We start from the raw sequence: 20,654 nt of genomic DNA on the forward strand, positions 1-20,654 counted from the left end.
TCAGCCCTGTAAAGCAATGCAGCTGCATGAGATGTGTGTCTTCTGCCTAGTGCATCAACAGCATTGACTGCATCAACATCCTGAAGGGAGGCAGGTGTCGGAAAAGGGATAGGTGAACCTTTGCAGTTTTTATTATTGGTATTGATTGGGTAGCTAGAGGTATGCTTTGGCTTAGCTGAGCCTTACACTGATCTAGCAAGAGGTGGTGTTAGAAAAAAGCAATGCTGTGCAGAACTGCAGAGGGTAGTCAAACTGGAGGTAATTAACATCGTGACTTGACAGCTCTGCTATAGATCATATTTATAAACCATAAAAGTGGGCTTTTCCTTCATTCACAACACCAAGGAGTCTGGGGAGAGTGAGCTTATTTATAGAGAAAGTAATGCTTGGGAACAGGAGACTGAGGAGAAGTCTTGACAACAAACCAAAGAAAATCTGATCTTCCTGCTTTCACACTTTCTCCTAGCTGGGAACACATGGCAGCACAGAGAGGCAGCCCGATGGGCAACGGGTAACCCCATGACCCCCCTGGGCCTAGCAGGGAAACACCTGAGGAGCACGCTGCCTCTGAAGGTGTGTGGCAGTGTCACCCTTGGAGGGGCTCCTAGGTCAGCCTCTGGCCTCAGCTGACCCAGCCGGACTGGAACCCTCCCCTGGGTGTGATGACCTTTCCAGAAGATGGGAGGGCGGGAGAGAGAGTGGGTGCTGCCTCCCACGCCCCAGCTGCACCCCTGTGTGCCAGGGGTGTGCAGGGGCCGCGGGCAATTTACTGGGCATCTCATGTCCGATGCCCGTTCCCCCCTTCGGCGGTTTCCAACGAGAGAACGAAGTTGCTTTCCCCCCTCCTCCTCCTCTCCCCGCCCCAGGAGGGCGGGGTAACAGCGCGGGCAGCCTCGGCATCCCCGCGCACGGGGGCTCCGCCGCGCCGCCGCCCCGGACCGAGCGCCGCCGGCCGGGGCAACCGGCTCCCCCAGCGCGGCCCGCACAGCTGGGGGCGGTGCGGCTCAGCGGCGGCACCGCCCCGGGGGTCGCACAGTCTCGGGCCGGGCCGCGCCGCGCTGGCTGGCGGAGCGGGGCGGGGCTCCATCACCCCCGCCGCTGCCTCTGCCCGCGTCCCGGCGGGGTTTGCGTGACAGCGCCGGGCACTCCCCGCCGCCGGTTTATGTAACCCGCCGTCCGGACCCGTTATAAAACGCCGCCAGGGCAGCGCCGCCGCCGAGACCCTCGCCGCCGCCGCCCGGAGCGCCGCGGCAGCCGGGAGGTAACGGCGCGGGGCGGGCCCAGGGCGGGATGCGGCGGAGCCCTCCGGCGGAGCCCTCCGGCGGGCAGCGCTCCTGGCGCGGCGCGGCGCGGCGCGGCCGGGGCGCGGGGCTGCCCCGCTGGCGGGCCGGGGTTTGGGGAGGAAAGCGGAGTGTGGTCGGCCGGGTCGGTTCGCGGCTCCGGCTTAGTAGCGGAACCGGCCCGTGGGCGAGGGTGGGAGGCTGGAGGGACACTGTTTGTGAGGTGCTGCTGCTGCCTGGTCCTACCTGTAGCTTCTGCTAAGCTTTTCTCATCCTCCTGTCATCCTTGCACACACCCGCAGCAGTGGTTTATCTTGCCAGCACTAATCAGTAGCTTTGCAAAAACCTGTATGTAAAAGGGTTCACGGTGTAATAAAGTACAGAACCTATCCAGAACAGATACGAGGTATACAAGACAGTCAAATGTTCAAAAGTCTAACCAGGTCTTTGCCCCTGGTGTCACTGTCATCCTGACTTTTTTTTTTTTCCTGATCTGTTGTGCAACCTTTCAAGCATATAAGCCTTCTTTTGCTGATGTAACCAGCATATCCTTTCTTGTTTCCCATAAGCAAGGCTTTCCCAGGGGTGACCAGCCTTAGAGTTCAGGATGTGTCCAAGCTAAACAACTCTTCCTTCTCCCCACCACTTTTATTTTACTTATACAGGAGAAAAAACTAGTGCAACTTCTTGAGCTTTAAGTGATAGGAAGAGGCAGAGAGGAAAGGACAATTCCTGTTTCTTTAAATCTGGCTCTTGTAGTTCCAGTTTCTCAAAAGGATGACCATCCCTCTCCCTGAGAAATCCAGTACTTCTGCAGTGGTGGATATTGTTGGTCCTACTGGTTATCACCCTCCCAGTCCTGGGAGGAAAGAAGTGCGGATGATGGGAAAAGGGTGATTGATGGGATACATCTACCTTCCCGCAAAACTCAAGTAACCAGCAATGGATGTCTCTGTGGACAGATCTCTCTCCTTGCTCTCCTAGTTAGCCTGGTGACTGCCTTGGCTTTACGCAACATCACAGTAAATTTCTAGCTTTCCAACAAACACCGTCATGCCAGCAGCTAGAAGGGAAGTAAATGATTAGTCTAACCTGTTGTGTCCAGTTTCTGGAAGGGGCATGAAGTAATTCTTCTCTTCCTTGCTGTAGTTCCCTGGAAAGGGGACAGGAAGGTTTACGGCTGCGAGGGCACCTGGCTAAAAGGCAGGGTACAAGTTATGCCCAGGCCTTGCACAGGCCGCAGAACTTGGGGACTGCGGGGTTTCCAAGTTCTTCACATGCAACGTCAAGGCAAGAACTTTAAACTTCCTCTTTTTTTTAAATGAGTGAAGGGACCCAAACTTGGTCTCCATCAGTTACAGCAACAGAAAGGGAAGCAGCCCCTTGATAAAAGAGCTCTGCTGCTGTGACTAATAAGTAAATCAGTATTAATAGTTATACCCATATTGATATATTTCCTACTACACAGGCCCCGATGCATGGACAGGGAGAACAGTTCCTTCCCTTTGCTGTTCACGTCCTCCCTTTCAGGTGCTCCTGTCCTGAGCTACAGAGGCAGCTTATCTGCTTGAACCAGAATGCTTTATAACTTTGTGATTACAAATAGATACCATATTTAATTTTCCTCAATGTACCAGTTTTTGCCATGTTTTTCCTTACTGTGGGATGTCTCAGATGTCTCCCTGTGGGAGGGGGAAGTCCTACTGTTCTTCAGGGTAAATGGTGCCTACACTACAAATCCAAATTTCTCTTCCTATTTGTAGTTGTGAAGTATCTTGATACCGGTGTGACTGAAACATGATAAGCAACATGTGTAATTGCTATTTTAATCACAGTGGTATCTCTGAAACAAACTTGTGCCAGCAAACAAGGTGCATGTGACTGGCCTTCATTTTTGTAAGCACAACTGTTTCTCTTCTTGTGGTTCTTCATACAGGTTCATCAATAGGTTTTCTCTGCTGGCTTTGTGGGGGTGTGAGGGGAGGTAAGCATGTTATACCTGAAGGAGGGGAGCTTGAGTCTCTTTAGCTTAAGCGGTAGCAGCTTGCATTTGTAGTCCCCAGTGTGTTGAGCAAGATGGTGACCGTCACAGATGGGCTTCGTTTTCACCTCATTAGATGTTCTTCGAATTCATCACTTCAAGAACATACATGTCTTGTTCTTAAAGGCTATGTGTATTGTTCTAAATCTGTGGGTTTCTGTGCCTTTGGGGACTACCGGATGTCTTCCAGTGCGGATGTCCATCCTTTTGGAAACTTGGCACGTGTAAGGATTGGTGTGGTGTGTGTGAACTTGCTTTTCCAAGACACTTTCTGCAGAAATCTTTGCTTGCGTGTCTCCTTCCCTGCATGTTTTTGTGTTCTTTGTCTCAACAGATGGGAACTGCTCAAAACAATAGTGACTTCAAAAAACTCCATGCAGTGGAGCTTGACCTGTGTAACAAGGACATGATGGCAGACACATTTGATCACAGCATTATTTCTGTTGGAGAAGAGGAAGGAGCGGGCAATTTCCAACGTTCTCTTCCAACACAAGAGTCACTCCGATCCCCTCGGGGCTCTGTTGTGAGTTTCCATAACATCCAGTACTCCGTTAAGCAGTCCAGTGGATTCCTATGTAAACGGAAAACTGTCGAAAAGAAGATCCTTCATAATGTTTAGTAAGTTCTTGCTTAAATAAAATATCAGAGGATAGGAATTAATCTGCTACTGTGAATTGGTGACCCCAATGTCACCTTCCAGATCCAGCTGTGCTGGTAAAGAAATGACTACCCTTCTACCAGTCTGCAGTTCATGTGAGCACTTTCTAATTTGCTTTTAGGCAAAATAGCCGGGATATAGCTGGAGCAGTTTCAGTTATTGATCTGAGCAAATTAGGATCAAACTTGTGTGAACTCTTCTGCCAGAAGATCTGAGGGTTCCCTTAACTATGGTTCAAGCTGCGGTGGGAGGAAATGAGCAGCAGAGAGCAGTTGCTTATTCTTTTCAAGACCCAGCTCAGCAAGGAAGACACTTAATTTCTGTCTTTTGTAGATTGCTTTTTATGTCCAGCTCTGGTTCTGTTCTGACTGGCAGTCTGGGACAAGAAAGGAAAAATGCTTATTGATTTCAGATATAAGGAGACGTTTTTAATAATCTCTAAGTTTTCCTTTCAACAGCATTTTGTTCACACCTTACCTCTCCTATGAGCTGCATGTGAACAGTCCTCCATTTGGAATTAACTCTTTCCTTCTTCCAGTGGCATTATGAAGCCAGGCTTGAATGCTATCCTGGGGCCAACAGGGAGCGGTAAATCTTCGTGAGTACTTTCTTCTGCTCCTTCAAATGGACAGTCAGCTGTGCAAAGAGGATTTGGGACTCTGAGGGTTGGGGAAGGATGTGAGGGATCTGCAGGCTCAGACCTTTGTGTGCCTGTGAGAAATCTGGTGATGGAGTCTGACCTCATGGTCCTCTGCTGTCGGCTTTGCTGGAGTTCTTGCCCTGCAGCAGTATCACGCTCATCTGCTCCAGCTGGTGGTCCGTATTACTGCAGTCACCTTTGGTGGTGGCCTGAGTTAAGATACCAGGCTGAACTGGGGTGACTGGAGCTCACGTATAGGTTCTGTCCTAGACCTGTCATGGGGGTGGGAAGCGGGGCAAGCTCCTTTGGGGGCAGGAGGGATGTTGTACCCTGTGAAGTTACTACAGCAAGACTTCCTTGAAGATGCTAGGCCAAACCCCTCTCTGACGACTGACAGGAATATGGTATAATGTCAGTCTGTAGGATGCTTTGGATCCTCACCCCAACTTGGCTGTGGCCTGGTGGTGAGAGTGCACATGTGCTTGAATTCTTTGGATGCAAGCACAGAGAAATACTATGCAGACGATCTCCAGGCAGTGCTGATGCTGTTTTCTCTACTGTATAACCACGGTAAGAGAGCCCTTTGTCAGTCTCTGCCTTTGAGAATGTCAGAGACGGGCGAATACGGGCATTGTTCACACAGGTGTGCCTTTGTGGTGACCCTTGATTTCCCCCTCTAAGGAGACTGCTTGCTAATCGGGATGTTTTCAAGAGCAGCGCTTCATCAGGGCGGTGTTTACTTAACTAGCAGACAGGCTGGCCTCGGCATTGGCAGTAAGGAGAATCCAGTGATACGTTAAAACAAAATTACTTTATAGAATTAATCTTAACTCTAGTCTTGTTTATACCCATTTGGATTAATTTCCTTGATCAAAGTCGTTACTTCTGTGCTCCCCTGGCTGGAGAGCAGACTGCTCGGCAGGGTGCTTTTGTCTGTGTGCGTTTGAGGTTGATACAGAGGCTGAGGTTATGTCTGGAGGAGGTTGACTGCTGTGAATTGTGAGGGTCTGCATACTGCCATACTGCTGTGGCACACCTTCTGCTGGGAAAACCTGTATCTACACCAGGCTTTCTGTACAAAGAGCTAAAGCCCCCAGAGTAGAGGAAGCCCCTTCCTGTGCCCTTTGGTTTGCAGCATGCCGTGAGCGGGCTGTAACTGCAGTCCTGACTGTAACTTACCCAGTCACAGGGAAAAGCAGCTCTTATGGCTAAACCTAATGCCCTTTGTCTGAAGTCTCCTAGATGTGCTGGCTGCCAGAAAGGACCCAGCAGGCCTGTCTGGAGACGTGCTTATAGATGGCATCCCACAACCTCCAAATTTCAAGTGCATCTCAGGATACGTTGTGCAGGTGAGTAACTGCCTTCAGTGGAGGCCTGGGAGCCCTTGGGAGGGAAGACCGCATAAGATGAGCAAAGCATGAACTACTAGGTTAGGTAATTTTCAATGATCCCTACAGAGTCTTATTTGATAACTCAGATGTTACAGTATTTAGTATTTTTCTGGGATATGGAAGACAAGAGGATCAAACCGTTTGTCTTCCCAAAGCCACATGGATGCCCAAACCACTGGGCTACTGTGGCTTGTTCTTTGGGCTCTGCCCTGAAGTACTAGCAAGGGTTTAAAAAAAAATAAAAAGGTGAGGAAAAAACCCACAACACCCAAATCTCTTGTAAAAATCAGAAGCAGTTCTAGCTGGCAGAAGTACCTTCAAGCTATCAGACAATAATTCTAGGAAGTAAATAGATCCCTGCTGTTCTTCCTCTGATTCTGGCTGGCTGGGACAGAGCTTCGTTCCACCCGGAGACAGGAAAAGCCGGCTGAATCTGCGGAAGTGGGTGGAGGCCTGGACCCTCAAAGCCCTGGGGGAGCTGAGGAAAAGGGGATTCTTGGCAGCCATATGAGCAGCCAAATCTGGAAACCAGCCAGGCTTCTGACTGCAGGCAGATGTGAAATAGGCCACTTTTCTGAAAGCTGCCAGCTGGGGGGCTCTGGGAGAATGCATGTGACTGATGCTGAGTCTTGATCCTGCGGGTCAAAGATCCCCAAATCCTCAGTGTTTCATGAGTAGCCAGGAAGTTTCTTGCAAGTGGTCCCAGTTTAAGACATTTGTCTCTCAAATGTCCAAAGCAACCAAACTTAACTTTAGAATGGTAGGCAAGTAGGTGAGACATTAAATGGTCTCTTTCCCTTCCAACCCCTATGCAGTACTCCCTAGATCAATAAAGAAGGCCCAAAGACTACGAACAACACTTAAAGCCTAAATACATAAATACATATATACTTATAGGGTCAGTTTTACGCAGATGAGCATATAGACGTGCTAAGTCATGTGTTATCCCTATAAAACTGCTGGTGGTCTCTCCACTCGTGCCTTGCAAGTGAGGATGTTATGCCACAGTTTGTTACATTTGGTATTAAGGTAGCTTGAATTCAAAGTTTAGTTTCCAGTGTGGTGACCCAACAGTTGTACTGGTGGATCTGAGGATGGGGAGTGAGAGGCTAGGGTGAGAGACTGAGGGTGTGTGGGGAGGGAAGTGATGGTAGGAAATTCCTAAACCAGCTTTGGCAGCAAAGCCAGTTTATCATAACACTACACCCTGCGTTAACTGTCACATACTTCTAGCACAGCAGCACGTTCAGTCTTCCTCTGTTAACTCCAGCGCAAAACAGGGCTGGCTGGCACATCCTTTGTGCTGCTGATCAACTACATCTGATGTGGAAGGAGTCCCAAAGCAGGCAAGAATCTGCTGCCCTGCAGCTTAGGGGCCGTGTCTTCCAAAAGGGCACTAGATTTGAAAGGTGCTTTCTCAGCAGCTGCCCAGTGTTGCTTCTCCCATCATATGGTGGGGTGCAGAAGTGGCTCGAATATCAAAGCAGGGGCGATGGAGAGGCACGGAGCTCTGGATGGATCTGATGTCAGCTCTTTTTGGCTCATGGTTGTTACAGGTTGGTGTAGGCTGCCCAGATGTTCGTCAATTGGATAGATTTGATTCTTACTCAAAATGCACATGACTGTTGAAGCTTTTCTAAAGGTGTAGCCCTTAGAATAAGGTCTGTGCCCAAGAGTTACGGATAGTTGAGACATGGAAAAAAATCAGGAGCATCTTAGTGCAATACTCTTGTTTCTCTGAGGAGCTGCTGCCAGCGAGGAGCTGGGGAGAGCACCTTGTTGGCAGCTGAACTCAGCAGGTGCTCTGGACCACAGCAAGATATGGCTTGTAACTGGGAACAGAGCTGACTTGGGTGATTCCCTGAGTGTCTTTACCTTGAACACCGAGCACTACCAATGCCCCTTGGCTTCAGCTGGACTGGCAGAAGTTTAACTCTTTACAAAACCAGCTACCTGCTCTGCCTCCCTTTGGCTGGTAAGGAAAATGCACGTGCAGTGCGAAATGGTACCGTCTGCACTTGAACTCCTGAGCCTGAAAGCAGGCTGAGGTGGTGCTTGGTGTAAGCTGGGAGCCTGCAGAGCTGCATTCTCCCATGGACTGCTACTGAGTGACCTTGAATTTCATGTCATGTAAGTTTTGAAGCAGTTTCCGCTGTGGTCCACAAACAGCTTATCCAGTAACTGCCACTCCAGGGACTCTGGTGCCCAGTCAGGTAGCTGAGAAGGAGGCTTTCCAACTGTCCATTTGTACTGCTTTCAGGATGATGTTGTAATGGGCACAATGACGGTGAGGGAGAACCTGCACTTCTCTGCTGCCCTGCGACTCCCCAGCTCCATCAGCATTAAAGAGAAGGAAGAGCGAGTCGCCCAGATAATCAGCGAGCTGGGCTTAAGCAAAGTGGCTGATGCTAAGGTGAGCAGTGAGAATACCTTTTTCAGAAGTCATACTACTTCTGGAAACTGAACGACTTGACTCTGCGCAGTATGGTGTACATAGCGCAGCTAGACTAAGCTAAGCAGGAACCTGACTAAATCATACTGCACACAAGAAATCAGTCTCCAGCTCAGGAGGTAGCTTGGAAAGAGGTATGTGTATTTGCTACTAAAAGGGGAAGATTTTGGACCATGTCCAGCATGTTGTGTAAGTTCAGAGGGGAAAAAGTTGCCTAGTCATAGCACCTTGGAAAGCTGCTCAGTCACTTCCTGGCTTTGTGGGACAAGGCAGAGAAATTGTTTTTACAGTGCTGAAAGCTGTGAGGAATGGAAAGCTGGGCTGTGATGGAGAAGTTCTGTGCAGAGCTTGTTCCTCCCAGCAGCATTTTTACTCTTACTTCACTTTTACTTTACTTACCCCACTCTTGATCAGCAGGTGAGCTACCAACGAAAGGCATCCCTGAACACCAATGCCACCTCTGACTGCTGTGGCCTCATTCTGGCTCTTCTTTGTCGGTGTCATCCTTGTTCCCTGAAGTCATAAGGTGCCTGGGACCTCTGAAAATCAGGCTCTGCTTACTGCTACACAGTCCCTCACACTGAGTCAGACCCATCATCTGCTACTGGCTTTAGAGTTCACTGATGGGACTCTGAAAATGAAAAGGGCTGCTGGGTGTGGAGAGCCCTGAACTCCAGAGTATGCACTGACCAGGTCTTGTTGCAAATACTTGATTTCTTCTGCTTGTAGGTAGGAACCGAATTGATCCGGGGAGTGTCTGGAGGGGAACGGAAGAGAACCAACATTGGGATGGAGCTCATCACAGAGCCACCAGTCCTTTTTCTGGATGAGCCAACAACTGGCCTTGATGCCAGCACAGCCAATGCAGTCCTCTTCCTCTTGAAGAAGTAAGAGTCAGTTCTTCAGGGCTCTGCTGCAATTTTGTTGTCAGCTCATTAGTAAAAAAAGGAATGCTGTTATGACTGAGTAGCTACAGTGCTTTTTTTTTTTAAAAAAAAAACTCAGAAGTGATAGTAAACTCTTTATTTGGGTCTTATCCAAAGCCTTTTGAAGTTGATGGGAATCCTTCCACAGCAAGCATTGGATTGGAGCCCAAAAAGCAGAAGTAGCTTGGACAGCTTCCCTTTGCCACAGAGAGGGGTGGACTGGGAGGTCAGGCCTTGTAATCATAATTTCTTGGCCTTCCAGCTGAGTCTATTACAAAGTCTCTTCCTCCACTCTGGCAACAGCTTTGAACTCAGATCAGACTTCACCTGCAGATTTACCCTCAGTGCCCCCTATGTTTTGGAGATGAACTGTCTTCTGGTACAAAGAGGACCAAACAAGGCTTATTTAATGAGAACGAGTTCCTAACGTTCCTCCTGACTTTGTAGCATGTTGTCTGGTTTTGCCTGCGAGGACAAAACCAGCATGTTGTCTGGTTTTGCTCTACTGTTTGTGGATAGAGGTCTTTGATCGGCAAGAATACTTGTTGGGCATCAGTGCTAAAGCACTTGAAAGAGCATCTGACAAACCTGAAGAAAAACTAGTTTTGACTTTTCTAGAGAGTAAATCTTCAGCAGAAGAGCTAAGAGAAATCTCAGCTGGCCAGACTTCCACAGCCTGCTATGTAAAGCCTGGTACTGCCATTGAGTGCATTGGACCGTTCCAGTTAGGTCGAAGCCTGGTGTAGAAAACATGTACGGAGGGTTTATACACAGCTGTGGCCTCAGCCTTTGCTAGCTACAGACAACATCGTACTTTATCTACCTGGACTGCAATGACGGTCTCTTGTAATGATGGGTGCTGTCGTGAAGGTCTTGCAGGCAGCATCCGACACAGTGACAGAGAAGGGGGAACTACAGCTTTTCTGGGTCGAGAAGTTGACAAGTGTTTGTCTTGGATTTGGATACTTATTTTTTGCTTGGGTTAACGTGACCTTTCTGAAATGCAAAGTGTAGTGTATTTGAGAGATGTTTTGTTTCTATTTCAGGCTCTCAAGAAGAGGGCGAACCATCATATTTTCCATCCATCAGCCCCGCTATTCCATATTCAAGCTGTTTGACAGTCTGACATTACTAGCTTTGGGAAAGGTGCTGTACCACGGTCCTGCGAAGCAGGCCCTGGAGTACTTTAGTTCTATTGGTAAGTCTTCTGTGCCAAGAGCAAAGGCAACTGGCTAATGAGTTTAATCTGTGGGTAGATTCTTACCCTAGCACTGGATAACAGTCCTGCGCTGTGTCCTGGTTTCGGACATATCCCAGTTTTATCACTAGGATAGTAGAGGCTGTACACACAGTCTGAACAGTGTTATGTTAGAATAGGAAAAAATCAAAATGATAAAAATGAAATTTTCCAGACAACACAGAGCATGGCTCTCTCCTGCCTTTGTTTTGCCTTGCATCAGGACAAAAACCCAGAATCGCTTGGGCATTTAGAAGCATGATGCACAACAGACAAGATGATGCTTGTAGTTCTGCCAGGCCTACAGATTGCAGATCTGCAGATCTACCACAGCCTGCAGATTGGCAGCAATCTGTAGGGGCTGATCCAAGAATCTGCTCTAGTCTGAATGCAGGTGGGCGACTGAGAGAACAAAATCATGGTGTGTCTTAAGATGGGTTAATAATTGCACTGTTGGGTGGCTGCCCCGTCTCCAGGTAAGCAGGGTAAGGGTTTCTGACTATAAAGGACAGAGATGTGGAGAGAATTTCCAATCTAGTCTAGATGCAGCCATGGACACATTGGATTGTAAGCTTTCCCTGGCTTTAAGGGAGATGTTTTAACCAATGTCACTACTTGTATTCCTCCTCTTAGTATCCCACCTCACTTCCTTTCTCCCAGGAATGCTATACAATAAGCAACCTTTTTTTTTTTTTTTCTTTTTTTTTCCTTTCCTTCTCATCCCATAGCTAGAACCATATTATAAGAAGCTGCTCTTGGACAGCCCTTCCTCTTCCTTGTGACCAAGAAAACACAAGCAAGAGTTGAGTTTCTAGAGCAAGCATCTGATGCTGTAGAGCAGATATCCAGCAACCTTTGCTGAGGAACTGTGTCCTTCAGAGTGGGATGTGGTTGAACAGCACTGGGAAGGAGGCAAGAGTTGTCCATGCTGAGCTGTGTAGAAGAAAGTTATAGATTTGTTCTCACCTGAAATCAGTGGAGAATAACTTTGAAGCTCTGTATAAATACCTCAGATTCACCATCTCCTAAATCCTGTCCATTCTAGTGCTGTAAACTAATGCTCATGGAAAGCAGTGAAGTTTTCTTGTAACAGGGTTGTGGAAGAGTGATATAGTATCAGACCTGACCTTCCAAGCTGTGCTCTGTGCAATACAAACATGTTGCATGTGTGTTTTTTGGTTTTTTTTTTAAGGATATGAATGTGAACCCTTCAACAATCCAGCTGACTTCTTCCTTGATATCATAAATGCTGATTCAACAGCTGTGGCAGCAAGCAAAGAAGGTCACAGACCTGTGGACACAGGAGAAGGTAACTTGTGCAGGAGAAATCCACTGTTGGCTGGTGTAGAAGGGAAGTTGTATGTGGTGATGGCAAGCTTTTATTCTCTGGGTTTCCTCCAGTCTAAGGGCACTTCACTATCTTTTTATTTTTCCTACTAATAGATATACTTTGCTTTGGGCTTCTTTAAAGAGCTCAGAAAACTTTTAAAAGGGATTTTTTTCTTCCTTTGGTAATATAGGAGAGCAGTGATAAATATCAGTAATTAACAAACCTATGAGGGAAGACTGAAAAACTAGAATTGCTTAGTCTCAAGAGACAGCTGAGAGAAGACAGAAGTCTTCAGTCACATGAGAGGCTGCTGCAGAGAAGACAGGGTAGATAGGCTAAGGAGTAATGGATTTACAGGGCAGTGAGAAAGATTGGAACTAGATTAGAGAACAAACTCTCTAACAATATAGTGAGTGAAATGTTGGGAAATATTTGTTTGGGGATGCTGTAGCATATCCATGACTGAAGGATTAGAAGGGAAGAGTTTTCATAATGGTGCTTTTTGGGGATGGGGAAATGGATCAGAGCAAACATTGATTTCCCCAAAATTCAGTGGGAAAAAAAAAGTTTTCTGGTGCCTCATTCTAAGAATAGGGCCATTTTTGTGCCACAAAGAACAGGCAGATTACCTAGGTTCGATTAAAACTGTAGGGAAACCCTCTCACTCAAGTTAGCCTCTTAAGCTCAGAGCTAAAGCTTGAACAATTCAAATTCCCTGGGCATTCCTGCTTTTTTTTATTCAGCCTCCAAAGTGGCTGAGCATGTGGATGGGCCATGTCTGAAGGTAGGGTTCATGGGGAATCACAAGCCATATCTTTCCAATTCAGAGGTGAGCAGCGAAAATGGAGTGGCAGAAGACAACGTGGACAGCAGTGTGGTAGATGTGCTGCACCAGAAATATCTCAACTCCAGCCTGTATCAGAGCACAAAGGAAGCACTGGGGAAAGTGGAGCTTGGACAGGGAAGCAAGCAGAGAGTATCCAAGCAGGGGCATGAGATTACCTATGCAAATGGATTCCTCACCCAGCTGTACTGGGTGTCCAAGCGTTCCCTGAAAAACCTCATGAGGAACCCACAGGCCTCCGTTGCACAAGTAGGTAACAATTGCTAAAAGTATCAGAATTCCTCTGCGCTCAGTCCTGCAATCTGCAGTTTGTAGGGCAGACTTTTGTTTTCAAAGGCAGCTAGGGAAACAGGGAAGTCCTGTGCCACTGCCATTTAAGTGGAGTGAGATGCCCAGCTACCTTTGTTGCCTTTGAAAAAAATCTCCATTTTAGCACAAGGACTACTGCACTGAAGACTGGGGAGTGGGGGGGAATGCTCCCCATGCTCCCTCTGGTTCACTGGGGAGCTTCTAGGGTGATGTTAACTTTGTGCCTCACTTGAAATTTTAAGTTGGGTTATTCTTTGAGTGTGCTTCTACTAACCTTTCCCAGCCAAAGAAGATCAGAGAGAGGAGAAAAATGAAGAGGATAAACTTGGAAAATTTGCCATAAGGCTGTTAATTGTGTGTGTCATAGGTATACATTGACTCACAATAGCAAAGTTTTAGGCAGGTGTGAATCTTAAACCCTGCGTATGCCTTAATAATAAGTTTGTCCCTCTTTACTTATCTGAAGGACTCCCTTGTCCCTTTCTTCTTTCCACTTCTAGATTGCAGTGACCATAATTCTAGCCTTGGTTGTGGGTGCTATCTTTTTTGGTGTAAAATTGGATCGAAGTGGCATTCAGAATCGGTAAGTTGGAAGGCCACAGCTTTGCTCATTTTTCTATCTGTAGCAGACATGTTTCAGCCACAGGGAAGGCCTTGGGATCCAGTTGGACCACAAAGGAGGGTTGGGTTCACAAGCCTCAAAGCACTGCAGCATGGTGTTGCAGGAGGTCCTAAAAGGACTGCAGTTCTGTCAGGCTCGCATGTATGTACAAAGGAGATGTGAAAGGGAAGATAAAGGAATAAGCCTGGTTTTACAGCTAAGATCTACAGTAGCACAATTAAATATCTCCATTCTGAGGACAGAGTCAAAAATCACTGACTTGATGGTATGATGATGTCTGAGGCTGCCAGTGTTGATCTAGGTTGTTTCCTCACTTTTTGACTGTTCTGTTTTGCCTTTTAGGGTTGGATCCTTGTTTTTTGTCACCACAAACCAGTGTTTTTCCAGTGTCTCTGCAATTGAGCTGTTTATCAGAGACAAGAAACTATTTGTGTAAGTAGTGAGGCACTTAAACTGTCTTATACCCTGGAGTGAGGTGGAGGGAGTATCTTACAGGCTAAACAAAATTATTTCCACCAAAGACTTGATTGCTCCCTTGCAACATCAGATTGTAATAGTAATGCAAAATTGGTCTGTAGAGCAGGAAGCTGAAATGCTAAGAGGTAGGGGAAGGACGGGAGAAATAAAATGCTTTTACTTGCTTGCTGTGTCACAGTTTGAGAAGTGCTTTTCCTACCCACTTTTGCTAACAGCTGTTTTTGAAGTCTGTATGTGAATCCTGCAGACTGTGAACCCTGCCTGCCCTCTTGCTGACAGGGTTGAAATGCTGTCTTGCATTGATCCTGAAGTGGTAAGACTGTGCAAAGATGAAGAGAGAGTTCTTGGAAAAGCTTCACAAGGGATGCTCACATGAAGAGGGCTGCTGGCTGGCTTACAAGAGCTCCCTAATAATCAAGTCCATCTCTCTGTCTATATATATATATGCGCATATGTGTTTGTATGGGTGTATATGTATGTAAATGCATGTATATATTATACACACACATGGATATATACATATACGTGGAAAATACAGTTTGGAATAGCCTCCAGCTCATGGGATGAAAGGGCAAGAGACAGATCCTATGCAGTAAAGAAGAAATTGGAGATTTGTGCCTGGAATGCACATGTCCACCCACAGGTTGCTCAGAGCAGCTTAATATTACCCCTAACAGCTGCTCAGGAATGAATCTCTCCCACACTGGCATTTCTTGCCAGTCTGCCCTGCTTACCAGCTTAGCTTACCAGCTCTGTCAGTGGGGATTTTGGCACCTCACCAACTAAAGCATCTTTTCATGAGCTCCATTAAGCAGCAAAACAATCATAATGACATTTAATTGCCGTGTGAACTGGAGGTAAGTTGATGTCTTAAAGGTGTTTTCCCATTGTTGGGTATCATTCCTTCTCCTCTGGAAGCAGCTGTATGAGTGTTCCTCCAGTTAATAGCAGTCTAATACTTTCCCATGCTCTTGTGTTAAGGATCATTCTCTTTGAAAAGAGATTTAGGAGCTTTTTTCCAATATGTTACTTAGCAGTCACATATCCTTTCATTCACTTTCCTCGGAGGGCTCTCGGTGTGACGGCAGGGCCTGTGAGATAGATCAGCTCTTACTTTACAGGGTGGGAAGGGATAGCACAGAGAAAATAAGCAACAAGGAGTCAGTGGTAGAGAGAACAGAAACTGAACCAGGGTAAACCAGGCGCACATGCTGAGCCTGCTTCCTAGACACCCTCTACACCTGTGCAACTCCCCTCCTTCCTGTCCTCGCAGCCATCAGTACACCAGCGGATATTACCGTGTGTCTGCCTACTTCCTGGCCTTGATGATAGGAGATCTGCTGCCCATGAGAACTGCTCCAGCCATCATATTCTCATGCATCAGTTACTGGATGATTGGTAAAGAATTGATGCTTTCGTTGAACCTGTCATCTTCCAACACATTTGATTTCTGACTTAGCCAGTTTAATTCCTATATCTTTAACATGAAACTAGTTGAACCTTCAACTGATTTAAGTGCTTGGCATCATAACTTCGGAGGACTCTGGGGCAGGGGCAGAGACACCAGAAATCTAAGACAGGGTCCTGCTTGACCACATCTTTCAGTAATGCTTCTTGGGCCTTTGGAGCATGCATAGTTCCTGCCAACTCCAAATTTGTTCTTTCTTCCTGCTTTCCCTGTCTTGTGTAGGATTCCAAGGGTACTGCTCTGGGATTCATAATGTGGTTGTTTACTGGTCTCTTTCCTTTCTGTTTTTTGACAGGATACCAATCTGTTGCAGACCGGTTCTTCTTCTTCATGCTGACCCTGGTACTGGTGTCCTACACTGCCACAGCTATGTCTCTGGCTATCAGTGCTGGGATGGATGTGGTGGCTGTGGCCAATCTTCTCATCACTATTTGTTTTGTCCTGATGCTTGTAAGTATATAAGGGTGTGTATGCTCTTTTGGTGGAGGTGAAGAAGCAGCTGAGACAGGCTGAGAGGACTGGGTTGAGCCAGCCCTAAGCCGGCTGAGAATACACAGTCACATGCCTGTGATTTTATTGTCACTATAGTCAAAGATGTACTTCTGCCAACTTGTAATCTAAAGGTCAAATCATTGCTCAGGTGCAATTCAGTAGGTGTGATGTCACCAGAGCTTTGCAAACAGTGTGCCCCAAAAAAGTGTTGTTTTTTCTTTTTTTAAATTGTCCTTACCAAAATTGATTTAAAAAGAAATCTTGCATTTCCAGTATTAGAAATCTAAGTGATCAACAAGATCATTTAAAAGGAAAAAGTCTTGAAAAAAACTTTAGATCGATTGATTTTATTGCATTCATTTTTGTTGCCCAGTGGGATTAGCAGGAGTATACCCTCTCTTTATTTTAATTCAATATTGCCCTTGGGTTCCAGAAATTACTTCAATACTCTTCTTCAGGGACTTCTAAGGAAGAGAGCAAGGGGAGAGAAAGGAATTTTAACAACTCATAGATGAGGGATGTGAATTCTTTTTCAAAGAGATAATGTTAGTGATGAAACTTCTCGACTGTGAGGCCTATCAAGTGACCTTAGAGTAAAAAGTACCTTCTGTCAGGTGATTCCTGGAAGCTGTCTGCGTGCATGGTCTGAGCCAACAGCGCATCCCTCATTCTTCGATTTGCAACTTAACCTGCTTTTGCAATAAGCTAAGTGATAGTGTATTGCTTCAAATGCTTGCTGTGGGTGAGAAGTGTGCATGCGTAGTGAAGGGCAGCTGATGTATATTGAGTTAAGTATATAAGGAATGGCACATGCACATCCTGAAAGACAGCAGGGTAAGCACAAAAACACTTGTGATGATGCACAGCCTGAAGCGTCATGTTTTGCTATGAAGTCCAATTGTGCTAAGAAGTAAAAGAGCAAACCTTGTTCCAGGCAGGAGAGAGCACAGATAAAAGATGTAGGTCAGAGGAGAAAGCTGAAACAGTAACAGCCCTTAAGCCTCCCCAAGGTTTCCTTCTTGTTTCTCCACTTCCTCAGTCCCAGTCATCCATCCTTCTTTAGCCTCTGGCTAGCTCTACCATAGGACACAGTCCTCCAGAGTAAGGAGTTGTTAGCATGCATGCTTCTAGCTCACATGTGGATGTAGAAAACCTTTCTGACCCCTTTGCAAGCAGTTCTGCTGGAGTACTTGGGTGTGCTGTTGGGCCAGCTGGCTGGGACTGCTGCAAGGTTTGAACCTCATGCCTGTAGGCAGAGGCATAACAGCAGTAGGAGGTCCATCTATGCCAGTGCACCTCTGCTGGGCAACGGCAATATCTGTGCAGGAATGGCATTGTTTCCAGTAAACAGAGGTTGTGACTCATTAGTCTTTTCTGTTCTATTTCAGATCTTTTCAGGCCTCTTAGTAAACCTCCCTTCTGTAATGGGCTGGCTGAACTGGCTCAAGTACCTGAGCATCCCCCGATATGGCCTCACTGTGAGTAGAAAGTAGCATCGGTCTCCTGTGAGTAATGTAGCTACACTGCTGCTTCCTGGAGAGGTTTTGAGTATAAATGAAGGTCTCTTAACAGTCAGATTTGGTTTCTTTGCATGAACATGGTAAAAGAAGAACAAACCAGCCAACCCCAAAAACAAAGCAAAAGTTAATCTCTGTGTGAGAGGTGGAAGTCTCAGAGACCAAAAAAATCCTTTGTGCCACAAAATTAGTGCTGCTTGGACAGCAGCAGAGTGAGCTGTCCAGTGAGGCACTAATTCCTCGCCTGAATAGTTGATCCCTATGGTTTAGAATAAAGTAAAATATTGTATGGCCTCTCCAGAGATTGCTGTTTGGGTGGCCAGTCAGAGGTTAATGACTGTCCAACTGGTTAAAGGATTTACCGTAATGCCTGAGTGTCCCAGTCTTCAGTGTGGCTTCCTCTGAAGTGAAATAGGACTTACTGCTATTTCTGAATAATAAGGAGCTGGGGTACCAGAAAGTTAGGGGTGCAGCTGCTTGAAACACAGTAACAGTAAGGCAACACAGTAGACAGCAGGTCACTCACTGGTCACAGGTGGGAGTTGTGCTTCCATCTCCTGTCTTCATCCTGGCCAAGCCTATTTGGGAGCAATAGTTTCCTACTTTTGAGTTAAAATGCGTGAAATGAATGCCGGAGCTGCTGCAGGGTGGTGTGGGCACAACCACGTTGACAGGCAGTGGAAGAGAAAGGTAGGATCAGGGAGGGGGGGCAGATGTGTGAGACCTCCCCTGTTTGGGTATCACTGAACGTGGAAGTGTCCCCTGAGACTGCGGTTAGCCCAAGATGCCAGTGCAAGGGAACCCTTCCCCTCTTGCCTTGGCTGACTGTGCCATCTGCTTCAGTGTGCTGGTGCTGGGGTGTCTGCATGCAGCCACATGGTTTTCTGGGTCAGTAGATTGACCCAGATAAAAGTGGATGAACAGGGACTTGTAGCTGGCAAGACAGAAACCCATGGCTTAATCACTGAAATGTAACTTTGAAGCCAAAGACTCAGACACCAAACCATCCTGCATGTAGAACTTGGAGCAGTTCCTCAGAAAGGCAGTGATTAAGAGCTTCAAAATAAAAAGGAACATAAACATACGATTCCAAGAATGGTGATCTTCTAATAATCACGTTCCTTTGAGGTGTTTCAGTTTTAGCACTCCAAATCACTAACTCTATAAAAATCTGCCTACCTCTTTCCCTAGGCTCTTCAAGTGAATGAGTTCAGAGATCTCTACTTCTGTGGTGAGAAGAATCCAAATGTTACAGTATCGGTGGGAGATGCAGACAGTTGTCCGCCCGATACATCAGGAGAAATGTAAGTCTAACTCATGGTGGTTCTTGGGCCTGAATTGTGATGGCTTGCTTAAAGAGAAGTCTGACTGTTCCAAATTTTTATATTATTCACAGAATAACCACTCACAGGCCGGTCGCAATAATATGTCCCAAAATAATGTATTTTAGGAATATATAGTAAAACTTCACAATTACCCAAGAGTGAAGTAGGGATGAATTCCTAAAAATTCCCTTTATTCCTAAAAATAGGCAGATGAGCTAAATTAAATTTTGTTTTTGATAACCTAGCCCTGGCTTATCAGTTCTCTTAAACAAACCCACAGTCAATTAGCAATGGAAATGCAATGTGTGGACAGCTACAAAGTTGTTGGGAAGCAGTAGACCTGTGATCAGAAACATGCCTGCCCCTCAGAGCTTGTTTGTAAATATTAACCTCCCTGCAGATGCAGCAGGGAGCCAAGGTATCTATCTCCCAGTGCTACTGCCCCATTTGAAATACTCCTGACTATTGACAGGTTAAGTTGTAGCAATGCAAGTATTTCATGACACATGCTACAGGGCTGGCAAACAGAGGTTATTGCAGGGAACAGTGCTAGAGCACTGTTTCCACAGCTTTTGGACCCCAAACCCCTGCTATGGATCTCCAATGATTGCTGTGTGAAACTAATGTTTTTGTACTTACCACGGTTTCTGAGGTTTACTCCTAAATTGCCAGCTATTTATAAACAACAGTTAGGATACTACTGAAAAGTGATGAGAACCAGAGATCTAGATTTGTCCCTTAAGCTTTTTTTAGTGATAGGTTATGAAGTTACTCTATTTCTGTCACGTGTTTGGCAGAGTTGAGGGTAGAAGAATCTTTTGGAACAGGACTAACAGTAACTACCTGAAGGCTTGCACCACATAGTAATACCAACTTCTGCCCCATGCTTTCTACAGGTGTTCTGGTGAAGCATACCTGTGCAGCCAAGGAATCGCCCCTACCAACTGGGCTATGTGGGAAAACATAGTGGCTCTCTTCTGCATGACTGTTATCTTCCTTATCATTGCCTATGCAAAACTCCGGTTTATGAGAAAGTTCACATAGACTCCTGCGTTGCCTTGCTCTACAGCTTCTCCGGTCTTAAAACTGCAAAGCTTGTTAGAGCCTACTGGAGTTTGCCAAAAGATTTCAGCTGACTTTACTGGACTTCAGATGGGAACCCTGTCCCCTTGTTTCTGGAGCATGATACCCACATGATTGTACGATTTTGGTTTTTAAGAAGAAATGCGTTAATGTATATTGCATAAGTGATTTTTTTGTAAGAGAATATAATCTTGTAATTCCTTAGGTACATATCAAACTATATATTGTAAAGCATTATTCTTCTGTGGCCAACTTATACAGGAAATGTTCAAAGCGAAACATTTTCCTTTGAACATGTGAGCTTCTCCATCACAAATGGTATAAGGTGATGATGGCATTTATGCATTGATATGTTGCCCCTTGTTAGTGCCCGTTCCATCTGAGGAGAGTCAGAGACCATTCACAGCGTATTGAAGATGCATATGAGTTTGAAGTCCGTACAGGGAATGAGTGCTACTTGCCAACAAGCAACAGTTACACTTCTAGTAGCTTCTCAATGGAAGCTACTTGCAGAAACAATTTTTGCTTGATTAAAAACTAAACAGCAATGGTGTAAGACATC

General features: G+C 46.2%; 1 protein-coding gene across 2 annotated transcripts; it reads left to right on the forward strand.

The window, feature by feature from the left end:
- The first annotated feature begins 1,045 nt into the window (after positions 1-1,045).
- LOC142084223 (broad substrate specificity ATP-binding cassette transporter ABCG2-like) lies at positions 1,046-20,326 on the forward strand. 2 transcript variants are annotated; one of them, XM_075154546.1, is made up of 16 exons: positions 1,046-1,261; positions 3,656-3,939; positions 4,518-4,577; positions 5,854-5,968; positions 8,271-8,423; positions 9,192-9,349; positions 10,435-10,586; positions 11,818-11,934; positions 12,783-13,048; positions 13,609-13,691; positions 14,073-14,162; positions 15,481-15,605; positions 15,971-16,125; positions 17,556-17,645; positions 18,876-18,988; positions 19,906-20,326. In XM_075154546.1, exons 2-16 carry the CDS (start codon positions 3,656-3,658, stop codon positions 20,051-20,053), a joined length of 2,109 nt encoding a protein of 702 aa, XP_075010647.1. In that variant the 5' UTR covers positions 1,046-1,261; the 3' UTR covers positions 20,054-20,326. The 2 variants fall into 2 exon arrangements, with proteins under 2 accessions (XP_075010647.1, XP_075010648.1); XM_075154547.1 differs by lacking the exon at positions 1,046-1,261 and having other exon boundaries at positions 3,481-3,939.
- The last annotated feature ends 328 nt before the right edge of the window (positions 20,327-20,654 follow it).

Source organism: Calonectris borealis, chromosome 7 (assembly GCF_964195595.1).
Source record: "Calonectris borealis chromosome 7, bCalBor7.hap1.2, whole genome shotgun sequence".
NCBI lineage: Eukaryota > Metazoa > Chordata > Aves > Procellariiformes > Procellariidae > Calonectris > Calonectris borealis.

Bases quoted from the DNA above. Each gene is read 5' to 3' on its own strand.
- LOC142084223 (XM_075154547.1), top strand. From the start codon at position 3,629: ATGTTTTTGTGTTCTTTGTCTCAACAGATGGGAACTGCTCAAAACAAT. The intron at 3,940-4,517 runs GTAAGTTCTTGC...TCCTTCTTCCAG, and splicing joins AAGATCCTTCATAATGTTTA to TGGCATTATGAAGCCAGGCT. The intron at 9,350-10,434 runs GTAAGAGTCAGT...TTTCTATTTCAG, and splicing joins GTCCTCTTCCTCTTGAAGAA to GCTCTCAAGAAGAGGGCGAA.